At 45.3% G+C, this 19,944-nt stretch overlaps 1 protein-coding gene across 4 annotated transcripts in view; it reads left to right on the top strand.

The window, feature by feature from the left end:
* The first annotated feature begins 6,264 nt into the window (after positions 1 to 6,264).
* The window catches only part of LOC147633622 (histone deacetylase 5-like), a 41,495-nt gene continuing 27,815 nt past the window's right edge, over positions 6,265 to 19,944 (top strand). Inside the window, exons 1-3 of one of the 4 annotated variants that reach the window (XM_086806767.1) lie at positions 6,336 to 6,473; positions 14,171 to 14,247; positions 14,394 to 14,598. In XM_086806767.1, coding sequence (XP_086662893.1) covers positions 14,470 to 14,598 — 129 coding nt within the window. In that variant the 5' untranslated portion in view covers positions 6,336 to 6,473; positions 14,171 to 14,247; positions 14,394 to 14,469. Of the gene's footprint in view, positions 6,474 to 14,170; positions 14,287 to 14,393; positions 14,599 to 19,944 lie in introns of all 4 variants that reach the window. The other 3 variants (XM_086806766.1, XM_086806765.1, XM_086806768.1) reach the window with 3 other exon arrangements.

The following is a 19,944-nucleotide window of genomic DNA, read 5'->3' as shown; positions in this document are numbered from 1 at the left end:
ATAATGCTTTTTTCTTGATATCCTCTACATAACCATGTATTGCTTAATCAATTTGGCCAAGGGCATAGGGTTTTGGGAGAAAGCATGCTTTACGGCAAAATCCTTATAAATCAAGGGGGTTCTCTTCATTTCTTTACATAATGTTTACATTACCTTGAGCCTCTACATATTCTTGATCATTCCCACACACTTCTCCAATCACTTTTACCATACAGAAGTGAAGAATCCCTCACTTGGATGGAAGAAGGGAGAAGACATACAATCATTAATGTTTTTTTGCAATTGATATGCCTTGGTGAGAGCATTGTGTTGCCTCTCTATTTATGGATTAGTATTGCAAGCTTTAGAGCAATGGATTTTGATGAAGAAACGGAACAAGGAGTATAATGCAGGCATGAGTGCATGCTAAAGTTTGCAATGTACATGAGCATGAGTACATGGTTTGAATTGTAACACTCTACTCTCTTTACATTGCTTTCATTCCAAAAAAGCACTAGAATCTAGCATATTGAGGGTATCCATGGCATTGATGGAGGCCAAGGGGGAGCATGTCTTGAACTCTCCTTGCCATAAGTGCTTTTGGAAAAGAAGTAAGGAGGGGGATTAGGTACATTGGTGTGACGACTTGGCCTCAACCCTTGCCATTAGAATCAAATTTTGGTAAGGGGTTGAGAAGGCTTGGCTAGCATATCGGCAAGCAAAAGAACTATATCGACAACTCTCCCATATATCTCATGGAACCTCTCCATGGTGGCCAGCAAACCCAAAGGAAGACCAAGAAAGCTTTCCCACTCCATTGAGGATATGGAGCATGAGGCAATGCAAGATCAAGTGCAAGATACTTTGGAAGACACCATGGTTGTTGCAATGGGTGAACATGAGGATGCATTGGCACAAGCCTTAAGAGGTACTAATGATGATGCTTATGGAGGAAGTGCTTAAAAGTCTTCTTCACATGAGGCAAATCCTTCTCCAAACCTTTCTAATGAGGTGCTTATGCATATGCTAGTTGACAAGTTGGATGCCCTCAACCATAGCATTCAAACCATGAATGTTACTATGATAAGAAAATTTGCCACTATGGAGCACATGATGGTAATAAAATACTTAAAGGGAAGGCAAGCAACCATGGGTGGAAGCCTCTCATGAGACTACCACGAAGGCCACTCCATATGGAGGCTTTATGTTGGATGCAGGAAAATCACATTGGGGAGCTCCAAAGAATGTATCGTTTCAGTTCGGTCCTTCACACTTAAATGGAAGGCCACATTTTGCATTCGATGAATCATATGGAAATGGTTTGGGTGAAGCCAAGAGGACTCTTATGCATACTAATGAAAATCAACCCATACATGTTGAGGAGGAGGCTTATGGGAATGATGGATTACAATCCAATGAGCATATACATATGCAAATGGTTGCCCATGCTTGTTGGATGGAGCTACCTCTTTATCTAAAGAGGGAATACAAAGATTTTGCCCGATTTCTATCCTCTTTTAACTAGTGGCAAAAGCACAAGTCTCCAAACTACAAGGATGATCCCTCTTCCAATACTCTAAAGGACACGAAGGATAAAATTACACTCTCTAAATTCAAGGGAAGTGGTTCAGCCCTCAATGAGTTGGAGGAGTGGGTTATGAAGATGGAAAGTTATTTTCAGCTATACCCAAAGAGTGAGGAAGATAGGATTTGAAAAAAGGAGATGAAGTTAGCCTTAATTTCACCATTGTTTCTTGATGCATACATGGAACAATGGTATGAGCTCACACAAAAGAGTGGAATGGTGAAGGATTATATTAAGAGCTTCATGAAGCTTTCCATGTATGTGGAAGGACTTTGAAGGCATGAAGTTGAAGTTCACACATGGATTGGATCCTCTCATCAAGCACAAACACCACCCTCTTTGAAGGAAGAAATGAGACTCACAGAGCTTTATGAGCATAAGTACAAGCGATCTCAACAAATTTTAGCCACAAGAGCTTCCAAAGGCCATTTACTACCATATGGAATAATGGAAAGACACCTTTTTCCACACAAACCTCTTCCATACCTAATTTTCCAATGGTGTATGGGTGAGGATAACAAGCTACATGTATTATGATAGCTAGTAGTTTTATTAGTTTTGTGCTATCATATTATTAGTTTTATTAGTTTTGTGCTATATCATATTATAACTCTTATGAATAGTCTTAACGGTGCATTTGTGTCTAAGGAAGATATGTAGCATAGATAGGTACATATAGAATTTTTACTATGCATGATAAAGCCAATATAATGTATCCTAGCTAGCACTATCCATGGATATTGTGCACGTTAACCTGCTTTTACCTGTATGGGACTAGACAACCAAGGATAGACAGCTTTCATGCTTAAATCGATGGCATAAATAAGCCTCTACCCAATGACAAGAAGCCCTCGTACACTCCCAAAAATTCAAGACAATTGGATGCTTCAAATATTTAAGACAATTAGATGCTTCAAAGATTCAAGAGTCAAGGAGCAAAGGGCTATGTTTTACATGATGCGGGGAGAAGTGGAGCAAAGACCATGTGTGCAAAGGCAAGAAGGCTAATGTGAGCATGATTGTTATAGAGGAGGATAACATTGTTGAAAATGATGATGTGGTAGAGGATTCTTATGTGGATTACCATGAGGAGGTGGTGGAAGAGTTTTCTTCTATGAAGGATCATAAATTTCCATTTGAGGTGGTGAATCAACCCAAATATATTCCATATCACATGAATTGCTTGCGGGGTGTAAGAGAGCCACGATTTAAAGGTTACATGGTACTATCAATGGAAGGGTGGCCCATATTTTGGTGGATTCGGGGAGTACAGATAGCTTTATTGATTCAAAATCAAACCAAAAGATGAGATTACAATTCATTGAGCACCCACATGCATTGCGAGTTGAAGTGAAAAATGGGGAGAATGAAGTTGCTACCATGTATTGCCCATGTATTGCCCTTCTAATTCCATAATCCTCACTTCTCAATGTTATATGCAAGCCAACATCATCATGTTGGAATTGGGGCCTATTTATGTAATATTGGGATGCAATTGGTTAAGTACTTTGGGAGAAATTTCATTAGACTTCTCTCACATGTACATGAAGTTTATGCATGGTGGACAACTTGTGACACTGAATGACATTGGATTTTCAAAGCTTTCCCTTATCACTCCCAAGAAATTAAAGAGGGAAATGAAGATTATGAGATCTATCTATGTTTTGCTATTCATCAAGGATGAGTTGAAAATCAAAGTGGACAACCCCTTGACAAAGAGATGGCTCAGCTTTTGGAGGAGTGTAAGGATGTGTTTCAGTTCCCAAGTGTTTGCCATCTAAGAGGGATATTGATTATGTGGTTGATCTTGAACCAAATGCTAAACCAATCAATAAATCAAATTCTAAACCAATCAATAAATCACCGTATAGGCTCTATAGGTTTGAGAGAGAGGAAGTTTCCAAGAAAGTCCAAGAACTCATGGAGATGGGGTTTGTACAACCAAGTCAATCTCCATTTTACTCTCCCATTTTGTTGGTAAAGAAGAAGGATGGCACATATAGGATGTGCATTGATTATAGAGATTTTAACTAGTGTACCATAAAAAACCACTATACCTAGAATTGACGATCTACTTGATGTGCTCAAGGGAGTCAAGTTCTTCTCCAAGATAGATCTCAAATCAATGTATCACCAAATAAGAATGAGGGAAGGAGATGAGTTCAAGATAGCTTTTTGCACTGAAAAGAGTGCTATTTCATTTCATGGTCATGCCCATTGGATTGTCAAATGCTCCCACCACATTCCAAGCACTCATGAATAAGGTGCTTCATTCCTTTCTCTACAAATGGGTGTTGGTGTTCTTTGATGACATACTCATCTATAGTAAGATCAAGAAGGAACATTTTTTGCATGTGAGGCAAACATTGGATGCTTTGAGGGAGCATAAGTTGTATGCCAAAGGGAGTAAATGCTCTTCATGGAGGAGGAGGTGGAATATTTGGGGCACATTATGAGTCATGAAGGCATCAAGGTGGATCCAAAGAACATGCAACGTGTCAAGGAATGGCTTGCTCCAACCAACACTACTCAATTGAGGGGATTCTCGGGGCTTTCTTCCTTTTATAAAAGGTTTATTGAGCACTATGCATCTATTACTCCTCCACTTACATCCTTACTTCAGCCCCTATCTTGGTGTGTTCTAATTTTTCCTTACCTTACTTCAATCCCTACCTTGGTGTTCCTTGATTTTTCCTTACCGTTTACCATAAGGGTGGATGCACGTGGTAGTGATATTGGGCAGCATGACATGATTGCATATGAGAGTAGAAAGCTCACTGACAAAGAAATATCTTTTTATGTGTATGAGCAAGAGATGTTGGCCATCATACATGCAATTAAAAAGTGGCATCACTACATCTATGAGAGTCATTTCAAAGTGAGAAGTGATCATATGGTTCTCAAGTACTTCATGCCACAACCCAATCTTTCTTCCAAGCAAAAAAAAGAGGTGGTTGGCCACACTTCAAAGTTATGATTTTGAAATATCTTACACACTGGGCAAAGACAATGTGGTGGCCGAATGCTATTTCATGTATGTGGGTATGTACTCTCTCTTCTATCTCAAAGGTTTATAAGGATTGGATTATGGACATACAAGAGGAGTACTTGATTGATCAAGCCGCTGCCCCAATGTTTCAAAAATTACAACGAGGTGCACAATTGGCTATTATGGTATCACGAGAAGGTGTACGTGGTGAAAGTGTTGCAAGAGATGCATTCATCTCCACTTTTGAGGCATTTGGGTCCCCTCAAAACTTATGACAAAGTGAGGCAATGCTTCTATTGGAGAGGCTTGTGGTGGAGAGGAGGTGTGGTTGAGTATGTTTCCTAATGCCTACCTTGTCACAACAAAACAAGGATGACACTCATAAGCCAAGTGGCTTAATTTAGCCCTTACATATTCCACAAGGCAAATGGACTCACATAGCTATGAACTTTATCACCAGCTTGCCTTCTACTAGGCATGGATGGGATTCCATATATGTGGTGGTGGATAGGCTTACTAAAACCGCTCATTTTATTCCAACTAAGATCCAATTTTCAGCTTTCCAAGTGGCCAATAAATTTATGGAACATGTGTTGAAGGTAAATGGGATGCCAAAACAAATTGCGAGCAATAAAGATACAAAGTTCATGGGGTATTTTTGGAGAAGTTTGTTTGAGAGCATGAGTACTAAGCTTACTCCAAGTACCGCCTACCACCCTCAAACTAATGGGCAAACGGAGAGGGTTAACAAATGGGTGGAGACATACTTGAGGCATTATTGCCATGATACTCAAGCTACTTAGGACAAGTGGCTTTACTTGGCTGAATTTTGCTACAATATCACCTCTAATTCAAGCATTGGTATGTCACCTTTTGAGGCCCTTTATGGATATCAAGTGCATGTGCCTTCAATGGTTTTCAAAGAGGAGGTTGTCAATCCTTATGGAAGGTTGTTAATCCTTATGCGAATGAATGCTCATTATTACTTTGTGTATGTTCACAATCATCCTAAATATACATTCGTTATCATCATGTGCACCTTTTTTCATCCACTATCATCTTACATGCATTCATTTTTCTGATCTTGAATGAACATTCACTATCATCTTGCACACTTTTTTTCTAATCCTAAAGGCACGTTCACTATCATCTTGCACATGCACACTCACCACCACCACCACCATCATCATCGTCGTCGTCATCGTTGAGAGTTAATGTGTATCATGTAAAGGAGGGCCTTCTCTACTTGCCAACCAATGGTTTGTAGACTTGTCAAGCTTGCGGGGACATGGGGATTATGGACTTGTTGTGGGCTTGTTGGCTTATCACCTTATGGGCTTATGGACTTGTTGTACTTGACAACTTGTGGCATGTTGGCTTACCGACTTGTGGACTTCTTGTACTTATGAGCTTATGAACTTGCGGAGTTGTAGACTTACGAACTTGTTGGGCTTACCAGATCATGGGCTTATGGGCTTGCATAGTTATAGACTTAAATTACAAACTTGTGGGCATGTAGGCTTACTGGCTTCTTTATTACAGACTTCAAGCCAGTGTTCGGGAAACTCTTTTTATTGAACCTTACATGAATCCTTTTTGCCCATAGTTGAGAAAAAAATTATCATTTTGAGCAGACATTTTTTTAATATTTAATTCAAAATATAATTAAATCTGGGCATTTTTAAAAGGTTTTTTTTTCTCCCATAATTTTGAAAAAGTTATTCGTAAAGTTGAAGCCTAAGTCGAACCTCCCATTGGGAGAGGGCGTAGTTGTTTTGGCATGGCAAGAGGGAGGGTGGGCTTGGTGTACGACGAACGTATGTGCGCGCATGCGAATCCATGGGATTCCTCCCATCCAGAGAAGCCCGAGCGTATCGTGGCCATCGCCGAACGACTCAAGTCTGCTGGCGTCTTTGAGAGGTACTCCATTTCGAGATATTTTGTCTGTGATTTGATTTGCTGGCTCCGGTGAGCTCAAATAGTACACCAATCTAGCTACGCAGAAAACATATGAAGAACATTCATAGAAAGAAACACACACGCTATTGTCTACAGGCGTGTAGTGTAGTAGTGAATTGGCTCTCCTGGGTAAGATTTGGGTGCGAACTCTGATATGCACACCCGTGGACGTGCAGTCATCCATCACTAGATAATATTTGAACTCCGATATTCACACTCGCTAGCTACTACACAGAAAACATACGAAGAACATTCATAGAGAGAAACACACACACACACACACAATTGTCCACAGGCGTGTAGTGTAGTAGTGAAGGCATTTGGCTTTCCTGGCTGGACGTGCAGGCGTCTATCACTAGATAATATACGGTCTCTTAAAAATCAAAGTACACAAGGGATTTCCTTTGACCTATAATATCCTCCCAAATTCATCTTTTGAGAGGAAAATTATCAGAACACTTCATGTCAGCACATGGTGATGTGTTATGAGAGACATGGGATCCGTGGGTCAGTGTAAAGAGTGCAATAGTCAAAGGGTAGTCAAATCACCAGAGTGTAATACTGCCTTTAGGACAATGTACGTTGTTTCACCTAGAGCTATGATACCTGAGAATGCTTAGACTGGGTGTGATGGTCTATACAATGCTGTGATTCCCTGGTTGACCCCCTCCCTCATACAGAGTAGTAGATCAATATGCCTCACTGTGATGGGATCTGAGTGCAGTACATGGTATATCCTTGAATCAAGGATGGAGTAAAAATGTATGTTGACTCTTCCTCCATTTTGAGTTCAGAATGGCTGGTCCCTCTAGGTGCAAAATCTCTCTCTCTCTCTCTCTCTCTCTCTCTCTCTATCTATCTATCTATCTATATGTATGTATGTATGTATGTATGTATGTATGTATGTATGTATATATATATATATATGTATACATATATACATGTACGTACGTACTTATGTACACACACATACGAACACGTACGTATGTATGTATGTATGTATATGCCTCGTTTACTGAGCACTAGTAACAAGTAATACTTTGTAGTACTCTTATTTTTTCCCAAGATTGAAGTCCAAATTTAGAAATCCTCCAAATGACTAATGCATGAGAGTAGATGTGGTGGGGGATGTGAACTTTTAGAGTATCTCCTCTCTGTCTTGGGATGTTGGAGGGTGTAAATCTCGTGTGGATGATGGAGGTTGCAAGAGGGTGAAAGAGGTGCTAGTTATTGCACATGTGAAGATGTGGAAGTTGAAAGGACATAATTAGTTGAGTTGTACTCACATCTACACTCCCCCAAGCTTTTTGGGGAGAGATGGGTGTTGGGATTCGAAGTCTCATATGTGTGTGTGTCCCTATGTGTGTGAACACTCCCTACGAGTGTTTGTGTGTATGTATGTGTAAACCCACTCTTATAGCTGGGTGGATAAGTATGCATTAAATGTGAGTCTATGAGGTAGATGAACCTCTAGGCTATGAAAGCAATGTACTATAATGAATGAATTTTAGTATGCACATGCACATGGAACATGGGCCTAGACACATGGGGTGTAACCATTTGGTCCTCCATGCTCTTTTCACATGATAGAACTCATGCTTGGACACATGGAAACAGGGTTCCTAATGCTGACATTGGAAAAAGCACCCGTCTTGGTCAAAAAGCCGGAAAAAGCAAAAGTCAAACTTTGTTGACTAAAAAGTCGAGGGCACCGTTGGAAAGAGGACATTGAATTGGATCAAAAAGCAAAAATTGCTTTTGCAAAAAGATGCTCCAGGGCCAAAAAGCAAGGCCCTAAAGATTGTAAAAGCATAAATCAAGAACTTTGACTATTATTAAAACAAAAGCAAGGAGGCAAAGCAAAAGTAAGAAAATAAAACAAAAGCAAGAAAAATAAAACAAAGTGCAGTGTGGCAAAAGCATGGTCCCCCCATCAAGTATATAAGGAGCCAATACCCTTTTGGTGGAGCATAGAAGATTTGTGGAGGATCTTAAGGGAGAACTTGTGAAGAGCCTTCAACTTCATTATCTTTCCCCTCTTCTTCTTCACGCCATCCAACTCCTCCACCTCCGCCGGCAGCTCCGCTCCTGCAGTGCCCTCCTCAGTCGGCGCTTTGCCCCTGTAGTGCTCTCTTTAGCCGGCGCTCCACCATGCTGCCTTGCGCCTTTGCTCTGTGAACTTAGCCACTGCTTGCCAGTTGTGCCGCCTTTGTCTGCACCGCCACTGTTTTGTGCACCTCTGTCCAGCACCGCCGACTGTGCCTGCAGCAGCGTCGCTCTTGCCCTTTGTGCGCTGCCTCTGTTCCTAGCACCGCCTCTGCTCTATGGCGCCGCCACCTATACTGTTGTAGCGATACCTTGTGAAATTAGCTGCCATCTTTGCTGTAGCTGGCGCCGCCCTGAAAAGCTCAGCACCGCTTCTGCCTATAAGCTGTGCGTTGCCCTGCCGCCACTATCTGAACACCCGCGCTATCTTGTGCACAACTTGTGCTGCCTCTGCCCAGTATACAACCCTTTGCATACTGTTTGCTGCCTCCTGAAGTCATTGGTGTCAGGGCCCGTCTCCAAGAGTTCTATTATCGCCAGTTTCTTTGAAATCCTGAGAAGAAGGGGACTACATTTGTGGATATTTGGGAACATCAAACAAGGGATTTTGGTACTAGCTGGGATAAGTCTTTTGTGGGTCATCCTCGTGGTGAGCTCGGCAACAGCTATCTTGTGCCTGACATCAACTTCGGCCCGATCTCGACATCGATACTTTTGTTTGATATTGTATTCATTTGTTGTATTAGTCCTGGCTTGGAAAAGCGCGTGGATTGTTTTCCTGAAATAAATTCTTGAAGAGGGGGCAGGGTCTGTTCCCCGCTCTGCGTGGTGTACTGTGTGAAAGCCCTATTCCCATCTCTCTCTATCTTTATCTCTCATACACGTGGTTGCATTTGTCACTGCATGCTCAATTGGGCGTCAGAGACACACTTCGTGATCTGCTGCATCATGAGAAAGTCCTTCCACGGCTCAGTGCCTAGAAGAAAGCCCCTAACAACAAGCTTACAGAGCAAAGCCTTACATTGCACCTCGGGGTCAATGATATTTAATCCCCCTTCCTGCGCAGGCCTGATAATGGTTTCCCAAGCAACTCTGGCCCTGGTGTGTGCATTTCCATCAAGCCCTGACCAAAGGAAGTTCCGAATAAGGCGACGAAGTTGGCCAATGCAGCCCTTATGAAAAATCCAACACGAAGCAATAAACCAAGACGTGGCTAGCAAAACTTGGTTAACCACCAAAGCTCTAGAGGCCAAGTCGAGCTTCCTCCTACTCCAGTGATGAAGTTTGCTTTTAATGTTTAAGAGCACTGGAGCAAAATGTTGTGCAGGGGAGATGTCAACGCCCACCTGACAGCCAAGGTATCTGGCAGAGCATCCTCTCTCAATCCAAGTAAAACCAACATTTGTACCCCAATCTGCAAGAGGATAATCACCGATCCAAAAACCAACTGATTTATGCCAATTGATAGTAGCTCTTGCTGCCGAACAGAAGGCCTCCAAGGCTGTCCGGAAAGCACATAAACAATCATGTGAAGCCTCAAGGAACAATGCCGTATCATCTGCTAACTCAGAGTCCCAAAACTCTTCCTCCGTGCATAAAGGCAGCATGAGACCCACAACACCAGGGGCAGCCCGAAGAAACCTGCTCATAGCCTCAGCTCCAATGAGGTACAGTAAAGGGGCGAGGGGATAGCCCTGCCTCACCGAACGGGAAATGTGAAAATGCTCGCCGCGCCCCCCACAAGCTAAAACAATGCTATGAGTCTCCTTGTATAGGCAGGACACCCCTCTGATCCAGTTTTGGGAAAACCCCATATGTGCCATAGTGCCCTCCAAAAAATCCCAATCCACTCTGTCATAAGCTTTTTCAAAATCAAGCAAAAGAATGGCAAGAGGCTGCTGACTAGACTTTGCCCACTCGACAGCTTCCCAGAAAGAAAAGATGTTATCAAATATACTCCTTCCTTGGAGGAACCCATTCTGTGTATCATGGATAGTCCTTTGGAGAATCGGCTGCAACCTTATCTGCAGATCCAGGGAGAGTGATGGGCCTCCATTGTTTAATGTCAGTCTTGTCCCCACTCTTGGGGATAAGGTGAATCAGCCCCTCGGTGAGGTATGGCGGCATCATACCCGACAGCCACATTTCCTGAAGGGCAACAGTGATAGAATCTCCAATATGATCCCAAAAAAGAATAAAGAAGGTGGGAGAAAGACCATCATCCCCTGGGCATGAACAATGGAAAGAGCATGTAGTGCGTGAAGGAATTCATCCTTCGAGAAAGGGGCATCCAGGGAAGAACACATAGCATCTGTAATGAGCTTGGGCATGCACTCCCAGACTTTCTGCCGTGCCACATCTCTCGGAGGAGAGGGCACCTTTGCAGTCAACAAAGACCGATAAAAATCTGAAGGAATACCCCTTACCTTGTCAGGCTCAATCTGAACCTCACTCTGTGAATCCTGCAAATACCTCACAGAATCCTTGCTATGGGAAGGCCTGTGTGCTGAAAAAAACTCTTTGTTGCATTTGCCACCCATTTGAGTCCAAAAAGCCTCGTTCGCATGAAACGCGAACTCAGCCCTCCTGTCCATGGCCAACTGCAGCTCTGCTCTAACTGTGGTCAAGAGGTCTGTAATCCAAGACGCATGTGGATGATTTTCATGTTCCCTCTGAAGAGCAGTAATCCTACGCCTAATAGCTGTCTCCTTGTCCAGAGCCTCCTTCTTCTTGGACAAGGCAGCGCTATGATAATGATGGCTCGTTCTCTCAAGAGCCAGCGCAATATTACGACGAGGATTAGGACCATCACAAGATCTCCATCTCTCTCTGATCTCAAGGGAGATGTCAGCATCTAGATAAAGAGAGTCAGGGATACGGACACGGGGAGAGGCCGAGCGAACCCCAGGCTCCCTGAGACACAAACGACGGGGCAACGATTGGATTTGGTGGTGCCAGGCATAATAGCGATGGTGCCTCCTCTGTCCAGGGACCAATCATCCACATAAAATCTGTCCAGACGTGCAAAGATGCTCTCAACCCCGCTCCTGCGGTTATGCCAAGAGAAAGATAAGGAATTTGGCCTTCTCTGGAAGTCATCCTCAGTCCAGCAATCCTTGCCAAAGAAAGAGAGCATGAACCTCTCCCATGAGGCTTGCTCCAAAGGGTGTAAACCCCCTTCGTGTCCACCCTTCTTGTCAGAAGGTTGCTCAACCATATTGAAGTCTCCTCCCACTATCCAATGATCAACCTGGGGAATGACATTTGTAATGGTGTTCCAAAAGGCCACCCTTTCACCTCTCACGTTAGATTCATAAATATTCAAGATTCCCAATTTCTGACCCTCATGCATGATCAAGATCCACTGCACTCTAGCAGGGATGATAGCACCGTGCCCAATAACACGAGGCATAGCAGATGCTGCCACTGAAATGCAAACACTCCCTCTAGTCCCAACAGCCGAGGACGAGAAGGTGTGGTCAGAAAGCATCTTACTAGTTTTGCCACACTGAGATCTATCCAATTTGTGTTCCTGCAACAAAAGTATATCCATAGACCCTCCTGTAACAGCAGGGTGAAGCTGGTCCTTCAGAAGGCGCTTCCTACCACGGGTGGGAAGCCCTCCAAGGCCCTGAACATTCCATGAGACGATTCTCATGGAAGAGAAGAGGGTTTGACCCCCGATCTAAGAAGACGATGGGCAGCTTGAGGACACCTCTCATAATGCTGGAGGACGGGATAATCCACGGGGCAAAGTCCATTGACATGCCCTTGTCCGGGGCCCTGCTTAGTACCTGCATATGTACGAGAAACCTACGAGAAACCTGTGTGCCTGTGGGGCATCAAGGGCAATGGCATCATGCTGAAAATCCTGCAATACATGATCCCCACTGCGTTGAGCATCCTGCATATCGCCCCCTCCAAGTAGAGAGGACTCAACAAAATCATCCTGATCTGGTATATCATCTCCCTGCAAAGAAGCATGAGCTGATACATCCCTCTTCCCAGAAACATCATCTATTTGAGGTGCAAGATCTGAGGAGGTCTTCCCATCAATCGCACCAGGGGGCGGGCGTGAGAGACAGCTCGCCACACCTGGCAGACCTTAGGATGGGAAGGATCCAAGGGAGGTGGTGCCTGAGAAGCACGCTTGCGAGGCCTCATGTGACCCCGAGCCCGAGGGCAATCTCGAGCAAAGTGACCCTGTTGGTGACAAACCCGGCATTGATCGGGTTTACCTGCAATCTCCATACGTTGCTTCAAACGACCACTAGGGCCCAGAAGCAAAACATAGTCCTCAAAAAGCTCACAGTCACGGGCAAGAACCATGACCCTGGGGACAGCATCCGCCGGGGCAGTAACCACCTAGGCAGAAGATGTCAGCAAAGCGTGGAGGGGGGGCACTTGAAGAACCAGCCCAAAGGCGGACCCGATGGCCTCGAGCATAGGCCAATATGCGCGAGGAAGACCTGGGAATTTGAGAGTAATCGGGAAACGGTTCCGGTCTTCCTCAATAGGGTCAAAATAGTTGGAGTAGGGAAGAAAAAAAACCTTACTCGGGCCCAATGGCAAAGGGCTGCCCTTCAAAACCTCTGAGGCTGCGTCCTCGGAATCAAAATCCACCTGGAAGAAACCTCTTCCAAGCAACCTGACATCTTGAAAGTGTGGAGCGAGGTCGGAAGGCAGAGCCGCTAGGACCCAGTCCGGAGCCTGGAGACGGGAAGGGTGAGATCCAAAGATTCTGGCAATGAGGGTCGTTTTGGAGTCTTTCTCGATTTTGGCGAAGAGGACCGCAAGTTCGCCTTCGGAAAAAACAATGGTTCGGCCGGCCGAGGGAGAAAGTTTAGCCATGATGCTAATCGAAAAAGAAGGCAGACTTGAACCCGGATGAGGAGCAATCCGAACCAAGGGGAAGAGGCAGGCAAGGAGGCGAAAGAAAGGGAGGGTGTGAGAGGGGAAAAAAAAACAGGAAGCTGGACACACAGGCGAAGGGATGAGCTGTGCAGAGGGATGAGGCGGAGGAATGAAGGGGAGGAAGAGGCAGGGGCGACCAGTGGAGGAGGAATGAAGGGAGGCAGAGGAGATGTTCGCTGCGCAGAGGGATGAGGCGGAGGAATGATGGCGGGCAGAGGCAGGGGCGAAAGGACAGATGGGAGGCGGAGGAAGGAATGGGCGATGCAGGCACAGAGGCAGAGAAGGACAGATGGGAGGCGGAGGAAGGAAGGGGCGACACAGCGGCGCAGGCAGGGTTCGGGGAGCTTACACGGTCATTCGCCTTTCTTCTTCAGCTTCTCAATCTCCTCTTTCAGGGCCCCAACCTTGTCTCGAGCTTGTCTTGAGGATTTGGATGTGAGAATGGGCCGTAGGTTTTCTATAACTATACGACAGGTTTTAATAAACATTAGTCGCTCTATATATTTTTCTTTGAGTTTAGAGGTAATGCACCTTTTGAACCTCATTAAGGCTTCTTAGGTGCATACTGTATGTGCTTCGAACTCAACACCTTCAATGCTTTTTACAACTATGATAAATTGAATTTTACTTATGTTGCATCTGCAGTTCTTGTTGTCTACATAAATGCTTAGCAACATGGTTGACTTTATGGTGTACAGGACTGAGAATGGCATACAAGAAAGGGATAAGATAGCACAAATTTCTTGCGAATTTTTAGAGCTTCCTGCTGGAAATAGTTATACTCCAGTCTGAGAGATTCCGTGCATGGACACATGTTTGAACAGCAGCATATTCCAAACCCTAAATGAGATGCTCTTTGAAATATAAGTCTTAGCCTTGTACTCCTGTTCTGAGAACCTACATTCTTGGATGTTTTTGTAGGTGCATACGTGTGGAAGCAAGGGAGGCCACAGATGATGAACTTGCAACTGTGCACACAAAGAAACACATCAGTCTGATGCGACGTATCAGTAGCAAAGTTTATGGAAAGGAAGGGAGAGAGAAGTTAGCCAAGCACTACAATTCAATTTACTTCAATAAGGGGTCGTCTGAATCGGCACTTCTTGCAGCTGGCTCAGTCGTAGAGGTCTTAAGCTTCTAACACCTTCCGAAACACCTCAGATTGTTGTATGTTATGATTTGGATTTTCAACTTCACACTTTGTTACTCTCGAATTGCTAACCTAAATTTCTTTCCATTGTTGCTTTGGTTTCGCATTCTTGTATGGGCTTGTCACGGACATATCCTATATTTCTTTCGATTGTCACTTTGGTTTTTCATCCCTGTATGGGCTTGTCATGTGCATGCCCAGTCAAGGATGCTCATGGACATACCCTACCTGTCCACCGCCTTTTGGGTAGGATCAGAGGCTGTGTTTGGGCTTGTGGGTTGCAGTTTTGGGCAGCCAGATACTGGGCAGCAGGGGGCCGGACAGCCCACGCCACTTCGGAGAGGAACGGTATTGTGGGCGAATTGGAAAGAGAACACAACCTGGATTAGACAAGAAGGGGAAGCACTCATGTGGGAAATCTGGATAGCAGGGGAACACGATGTTAGCAGTCATCTCCTGTCTGTATATTCACACCAGGGCCTCTGTTGTGGGTGTGCCCGCCCGATTTAGGTGTTTTCTCATTTTTCCCCACTCTCCCTATTTTTTCCCTATTTTTACCAGGTGTGGGAGGCTGTCCTGTGGTTCTTGGATTGATCCAGATGATGGCCGACTGGTCCTACTGCTCCCCGCTTCTCTTTGTTGCTGGCCGACTTCACACGTGTGCTGGCCGACTGACAAAAGCTGGCCGACTGGGAGTTCAGCAGGTCGGGTGTCCTTTTGTGGCTGTCGGTTGTCCTTGCTACTGGCCGACTGGATCATAGGAGCCATATAAAATGGCCCCTTCCCCCCACACATCTTGTATTCGGTATTCGAGATTTCCTTGTGTATATAGTAGAGTTACACGCCTCTCTCTCTCTCTCTCTCCCCCTCTCTATTTCTGTGTTTTTCTGCAGTGCACTTGCTCTTGTGTTTTCAGATCTTGTCTTCATCTCCGCTTCATATTCTGACATGGTATTAGAGCTCTAGGCTCTTGATAAATCTTGGGAACTGTGTGAGCAAGAGGGGGCCTGTTGTGTTGCTGATTGGTGGACTGTTTTGGACCGTCCGGGAAGAGGAGAAGCAAAGGCGGGCTGATTTGCTGGACAGCCACTTGCAGGTTTAAGTTCTTCTTTTTTCCCACCGACCCACCCTTTTCAGTTACACTCCCGCAATGGCAGATTTACTTGAGATGGCTGAGAAGCATGTGAAGATCCCGACACTCCCCACATTCTCAGTGGACCGTCAATTGGACGGGAACAACTACGACATATGGAAGGTGATGATGGAATCTGTTTTGGAGTCTTACGACCTTGCTGATTTCATTGTTGTTGGGTTCCACGGCCAGAGTTAGAGGAAGGGGAGTTACCCTCGATTCGGAAAGAACGCGAGGCACAGGCACAGTTGTCGGATCGTGTCAACGCCAGGGTCCGTTCTTTCATTTTCCTCAACTGCACACCGTAGGTAATCAATCATATCAAGCATATGACGCTGGCTATGGCAGCATTTGGCTTCTCTCTATAACAGGGTATCGCCCATGAAGAGGATCTCCTTGGAAGTCCAGATGCGGATGATGAATCCTGCAAAGTCATCGACGATGCAGGCTCTTTAGCAGGAAGTTCTTCAGACTGGGAAAGAGATATCATCGGAGGATATGGCCATCACGTTGCTGTCACATTTGCCCTCTCAGTACTCAGCATTTTATTCTTCTTTGATTACCAGTGGCAGGCTCAGCACCATCACATGGGAGGAGCTTGTGCCCATGGGCTTTGACCAGGAGGAAAGATTCACAAACCTTCCACAGGGTGGAGGTTCGGAGGCTTTAACTGGCCAACGGTCGAAAGGCCGTAACAACAAGGGCAAAGGGAAGGCTTCATCGGAGAAGTCTTTTGAGAAGATGTTCGACTCAAACCGCGAGAAACTCAAGGCAGAGAGGACCTGTAATGATTGTGGCGAGAAAGGCCACTATTGGAGGCAGTGTCCCAAGCGGAGCACCGAGAAGGGTGCAGAATCCTCAGCAGCAACCGTGAAGACTCCAGCTTTTGTGCACTTGGAGGTGATGGACATCGATGTTTCATTTTCTTCGTGCAGGGAGGAGGTTGGAGGACTCTCCGCTACGGATTCTCGGGAGTGGATTCTAGATAGTGGTGCTTCCAGGCACATGACTCCTTCCCGTTTGGCTTTACAAGATCTCTGCAGGTATTCTGGTCACATCCTTACTGGGGATACATCCACTATCCCAATTCATAGTGAGGGCGGGTTGGAGATAGTTCCCGATGGCAAAGGGGGAAAGCATTCCTCCAAGGTGTTGTATGTTCCGTCACTTGGTTTTCATCTGTTTTGTCAGTGTATCAGGTTTGTAAGACTGGCATACAGGTGGAGTTTGATGAGCATTTTGTTGCTTTCCGGGACAAGGCAACAGGCCAGGTAGTTTGGGAAGGCGGAGTGGAGAATGGAGTTTACAAACTTTCAGCACTCTCTTCCAGGTCCTCCGTTTTGTGATGAGTGACAGTCTGGTAATGGCCACTTAAGTGTGGATACGCTGCAGGTGCAGGCTTTCCAGGACCAGATGGTGGATGGCTTGCCAGTTGATGGTAGTAGTTGGCAGGAACTTTCCAGTACAGATGTTGGTAGTTCTTGTGTTCGTCAGTCAGAGGAAACTTTACAGGTAACCTATGCTCTGATGTCTCGTAGCATTTGGGAGAAAGAAATTCCTGTAGTTGAGAAAGCTCTTTCCACGGGAACTGTTGGAAAGCTCTTTCCACAGGAACTGTTGGAAAGCCAGGCAGGTGGTAGTTGATTACTTGCAGGCGAAGGTGGATGTTGCACATTCTCCAGGCCTTGTGGTTCCGGATTCAGAGGGGGTTGGTTACAGGTTTCCGAAGGCCTTGAGTGGTCTTCAGCAGGTTTCTAGGACTTGGCATCCCACCGTAATAGGTGTTGATCCTTGTGAGCAGTATGATGCCTCTTTGACTCGGAAGCAAAATGGTTCATTGATTTGGTTGATGCATACCAGATTGGACAGGAGCTTCCTGATGAGGCTGTTGAGCTCATGTGTGCAGAGGACTCTTTGGGACGCAGGATTGCGGATCTTGTGGTATCTGCAGGGTACGAAGGATCTTGGACTCTTTTACACAGGAGGGGGATTGATGGATGGAGTCAAGACTCCACGGTAGGAGTGACTCAGATTGGGGAGGAGAGCCAGACATGAGGACCTTGACATCAGGCTACAGTTTTCCCTTGGCTTAGGAGCAATTTTATGGAGTAGTAAGAGGCAGCCATCTTTTGCCTTGTCGACAGAGGCAGAGTACTAGGCTCCTTGTGGTGCTGCTTGCGAGGTGGTGAGGTTGCAAAGGTTACGTGGCAAGATTGGGTTTCCATTGGTGGAACCCACGGTCATCCAGAGGCATTTTGTTCATGTTGTTGATGACATCTTGCTAGAGTTCTGTTCGACGGAGGACAATGCGGTGGACCTCTTCACGAAGTCTCTATCTCAGGCTTTGCTCCGGCGGCACTCCCGCTCACTGGGGTTGGCTCCACATCCAGGAGCTGAGAGGGGGTGTTAGTAGACATCTCCTGTCTGTATATTTACACCAAGGCCTCTGTTGTGGGTGTGCCCACCTGATTTAGGTGTTTTCTCCTTTTTCCCCACTCTCCATATTTTTTCCTATTTTTACCAGGTGTGGGAGGCTGTCCTGTGGTTCTTGGATTGATCTAGGTGATGACCGATTGGTCCTACTGCTCCCCGCTTCTCTCTATTGCTGGCCGACTTCACACGTGTGCTGGCCGACTGACAGAAGCTGGCCGACTGGGAGTTCAGCTGGTCGGGTGCCCTTTTGTGGCTGTCGGCTGTCCTTGCTAGTGGCCGACTGGATCATAGGGGCCATATAAAATAGCCCCTTGCCCCCACACATCTTGTATTCGGTATTCGGGATTTTCTTGTGTATATAGTAGAGTTACACGCCTCTCTCTCTCCCTCTCTATTGCTGTGTTTTTCTGCAGTGCACTTGCTCTTGTGTTTTCAGATCTTATCTTCATCTCCGCTGCATATTCTGACACGAGGCCCATTTCAGGGAAAGACAAAGCTATTAGGCCAAGCATAAGAAAGAGCTCTAGGCATGATCCCCCCCCCCCCCCCCCCCCCCAACTGGCCTTAGGCCCAGGATCCTCTCGTAGTTATCGTCTTTCACTGCTCGTAGGTGCTTTTTGTCCGCCCTAGGCGATGCCGCCAAGGAAGCACCTTGTGGGGTTTTGAACCCAAGACATCGTGGTCCTAGACAAGCACCTTTACCACTTGAGCTATCACCTCATTGGCGGCATGAGTTGCAGCACTGATAGATGCAAAGCTTGTGCACAAAGGCATGAAAGTGGAGAGTTCATTTGAGGTAGAAACTAACAGGAAGGAGTTTTCGAGGTTGCCCGAGTTTCTAAGGTTGGAAGGAGTACAAGAGGCAGTTTTCCCTAGTAACATTTGTAGATTAGTTAAGGTTCTTGAGGAGGTATCGATGTCTATGGTGGTAGGGGCAACCATCAGAGTATGCGTAGGAATTATTCTTGGAGGACCAGCACAAGTATGCATAGAAATTATTGTTCGAGGACCAGCATATGCCGGAGTTTGTGTGGCTATTCTAGCTCCCGAGTCCTTTCCCAGGGAGCTTAAGGAGAGTTCTATGGCTAGAAGAAAGTACCATGCTCAATGTTCCAATGGAGATAGCAGAGCTGGAGTTGTTAGTCAACGTAGAGTTGGTCTCATAGCAAGTTGGATGACATGGAAGGAGACGTGCTTGGAGCTTCCTCGAAGGTGTCAGTTTATGATAGGTAGTATACTGTAAGTTGTAGTTGTAGATTATGACAACCATCAAAATACCCTAGGTCATGTGACAGCTGGTGTCTTGCCTTTTGAGTCATCATGTGTGTGCACTCAAGTTTCCGATATATGAGTGCTAGGAGGCCATCATCGGGGAGTGTAATTTCACAAGTCAGTGTGGAATGTTTGCTTGAACACAATGCTAATCCATACACTTAAATACACTAAGATTTAATGGACAACAAGCTCAATACAAGATGTAATTTGCTGAATTGACAAGAGATGCACAATGAGTTGGAACGGCTGGCCCCTCCTCAAATAATGTATATTGATCTTGGAGAATCAAGTACATAGTGTCATTGGCATTTCTGACTAGATTTCTATATCAATGCATATGAATACAGTATTGAAAACAATATGGTTGTCGGACCTCGGTGAAGATCTTCAACTCACACTACCGTGTCAAGTGCCCATGTTCCTACCATCTGCTCTCTATTGTTCTACTGACACATGGTAGAAACAATCTTCAAGAGAGCACG

Source organism: Cibotium barometz, chromosome 12, assembly GCF_041138505.1.
Source record: "Cibotium barometz isolate CiBa-2024 chromosome 12, ASM4113850v1, whole genome shotgun sequence".
NCBI classification, from domain to species: domain Eukaryota; kingdom Viridiplantae; phylum Streptophyta; class Polypodiopsida; order Cyatheales; family Cibotiaceae; genus Cibotium; species Cibotium barometz.
This window is presented reverse-complemented; position numbering and strand designations above follow the sequence as displayed.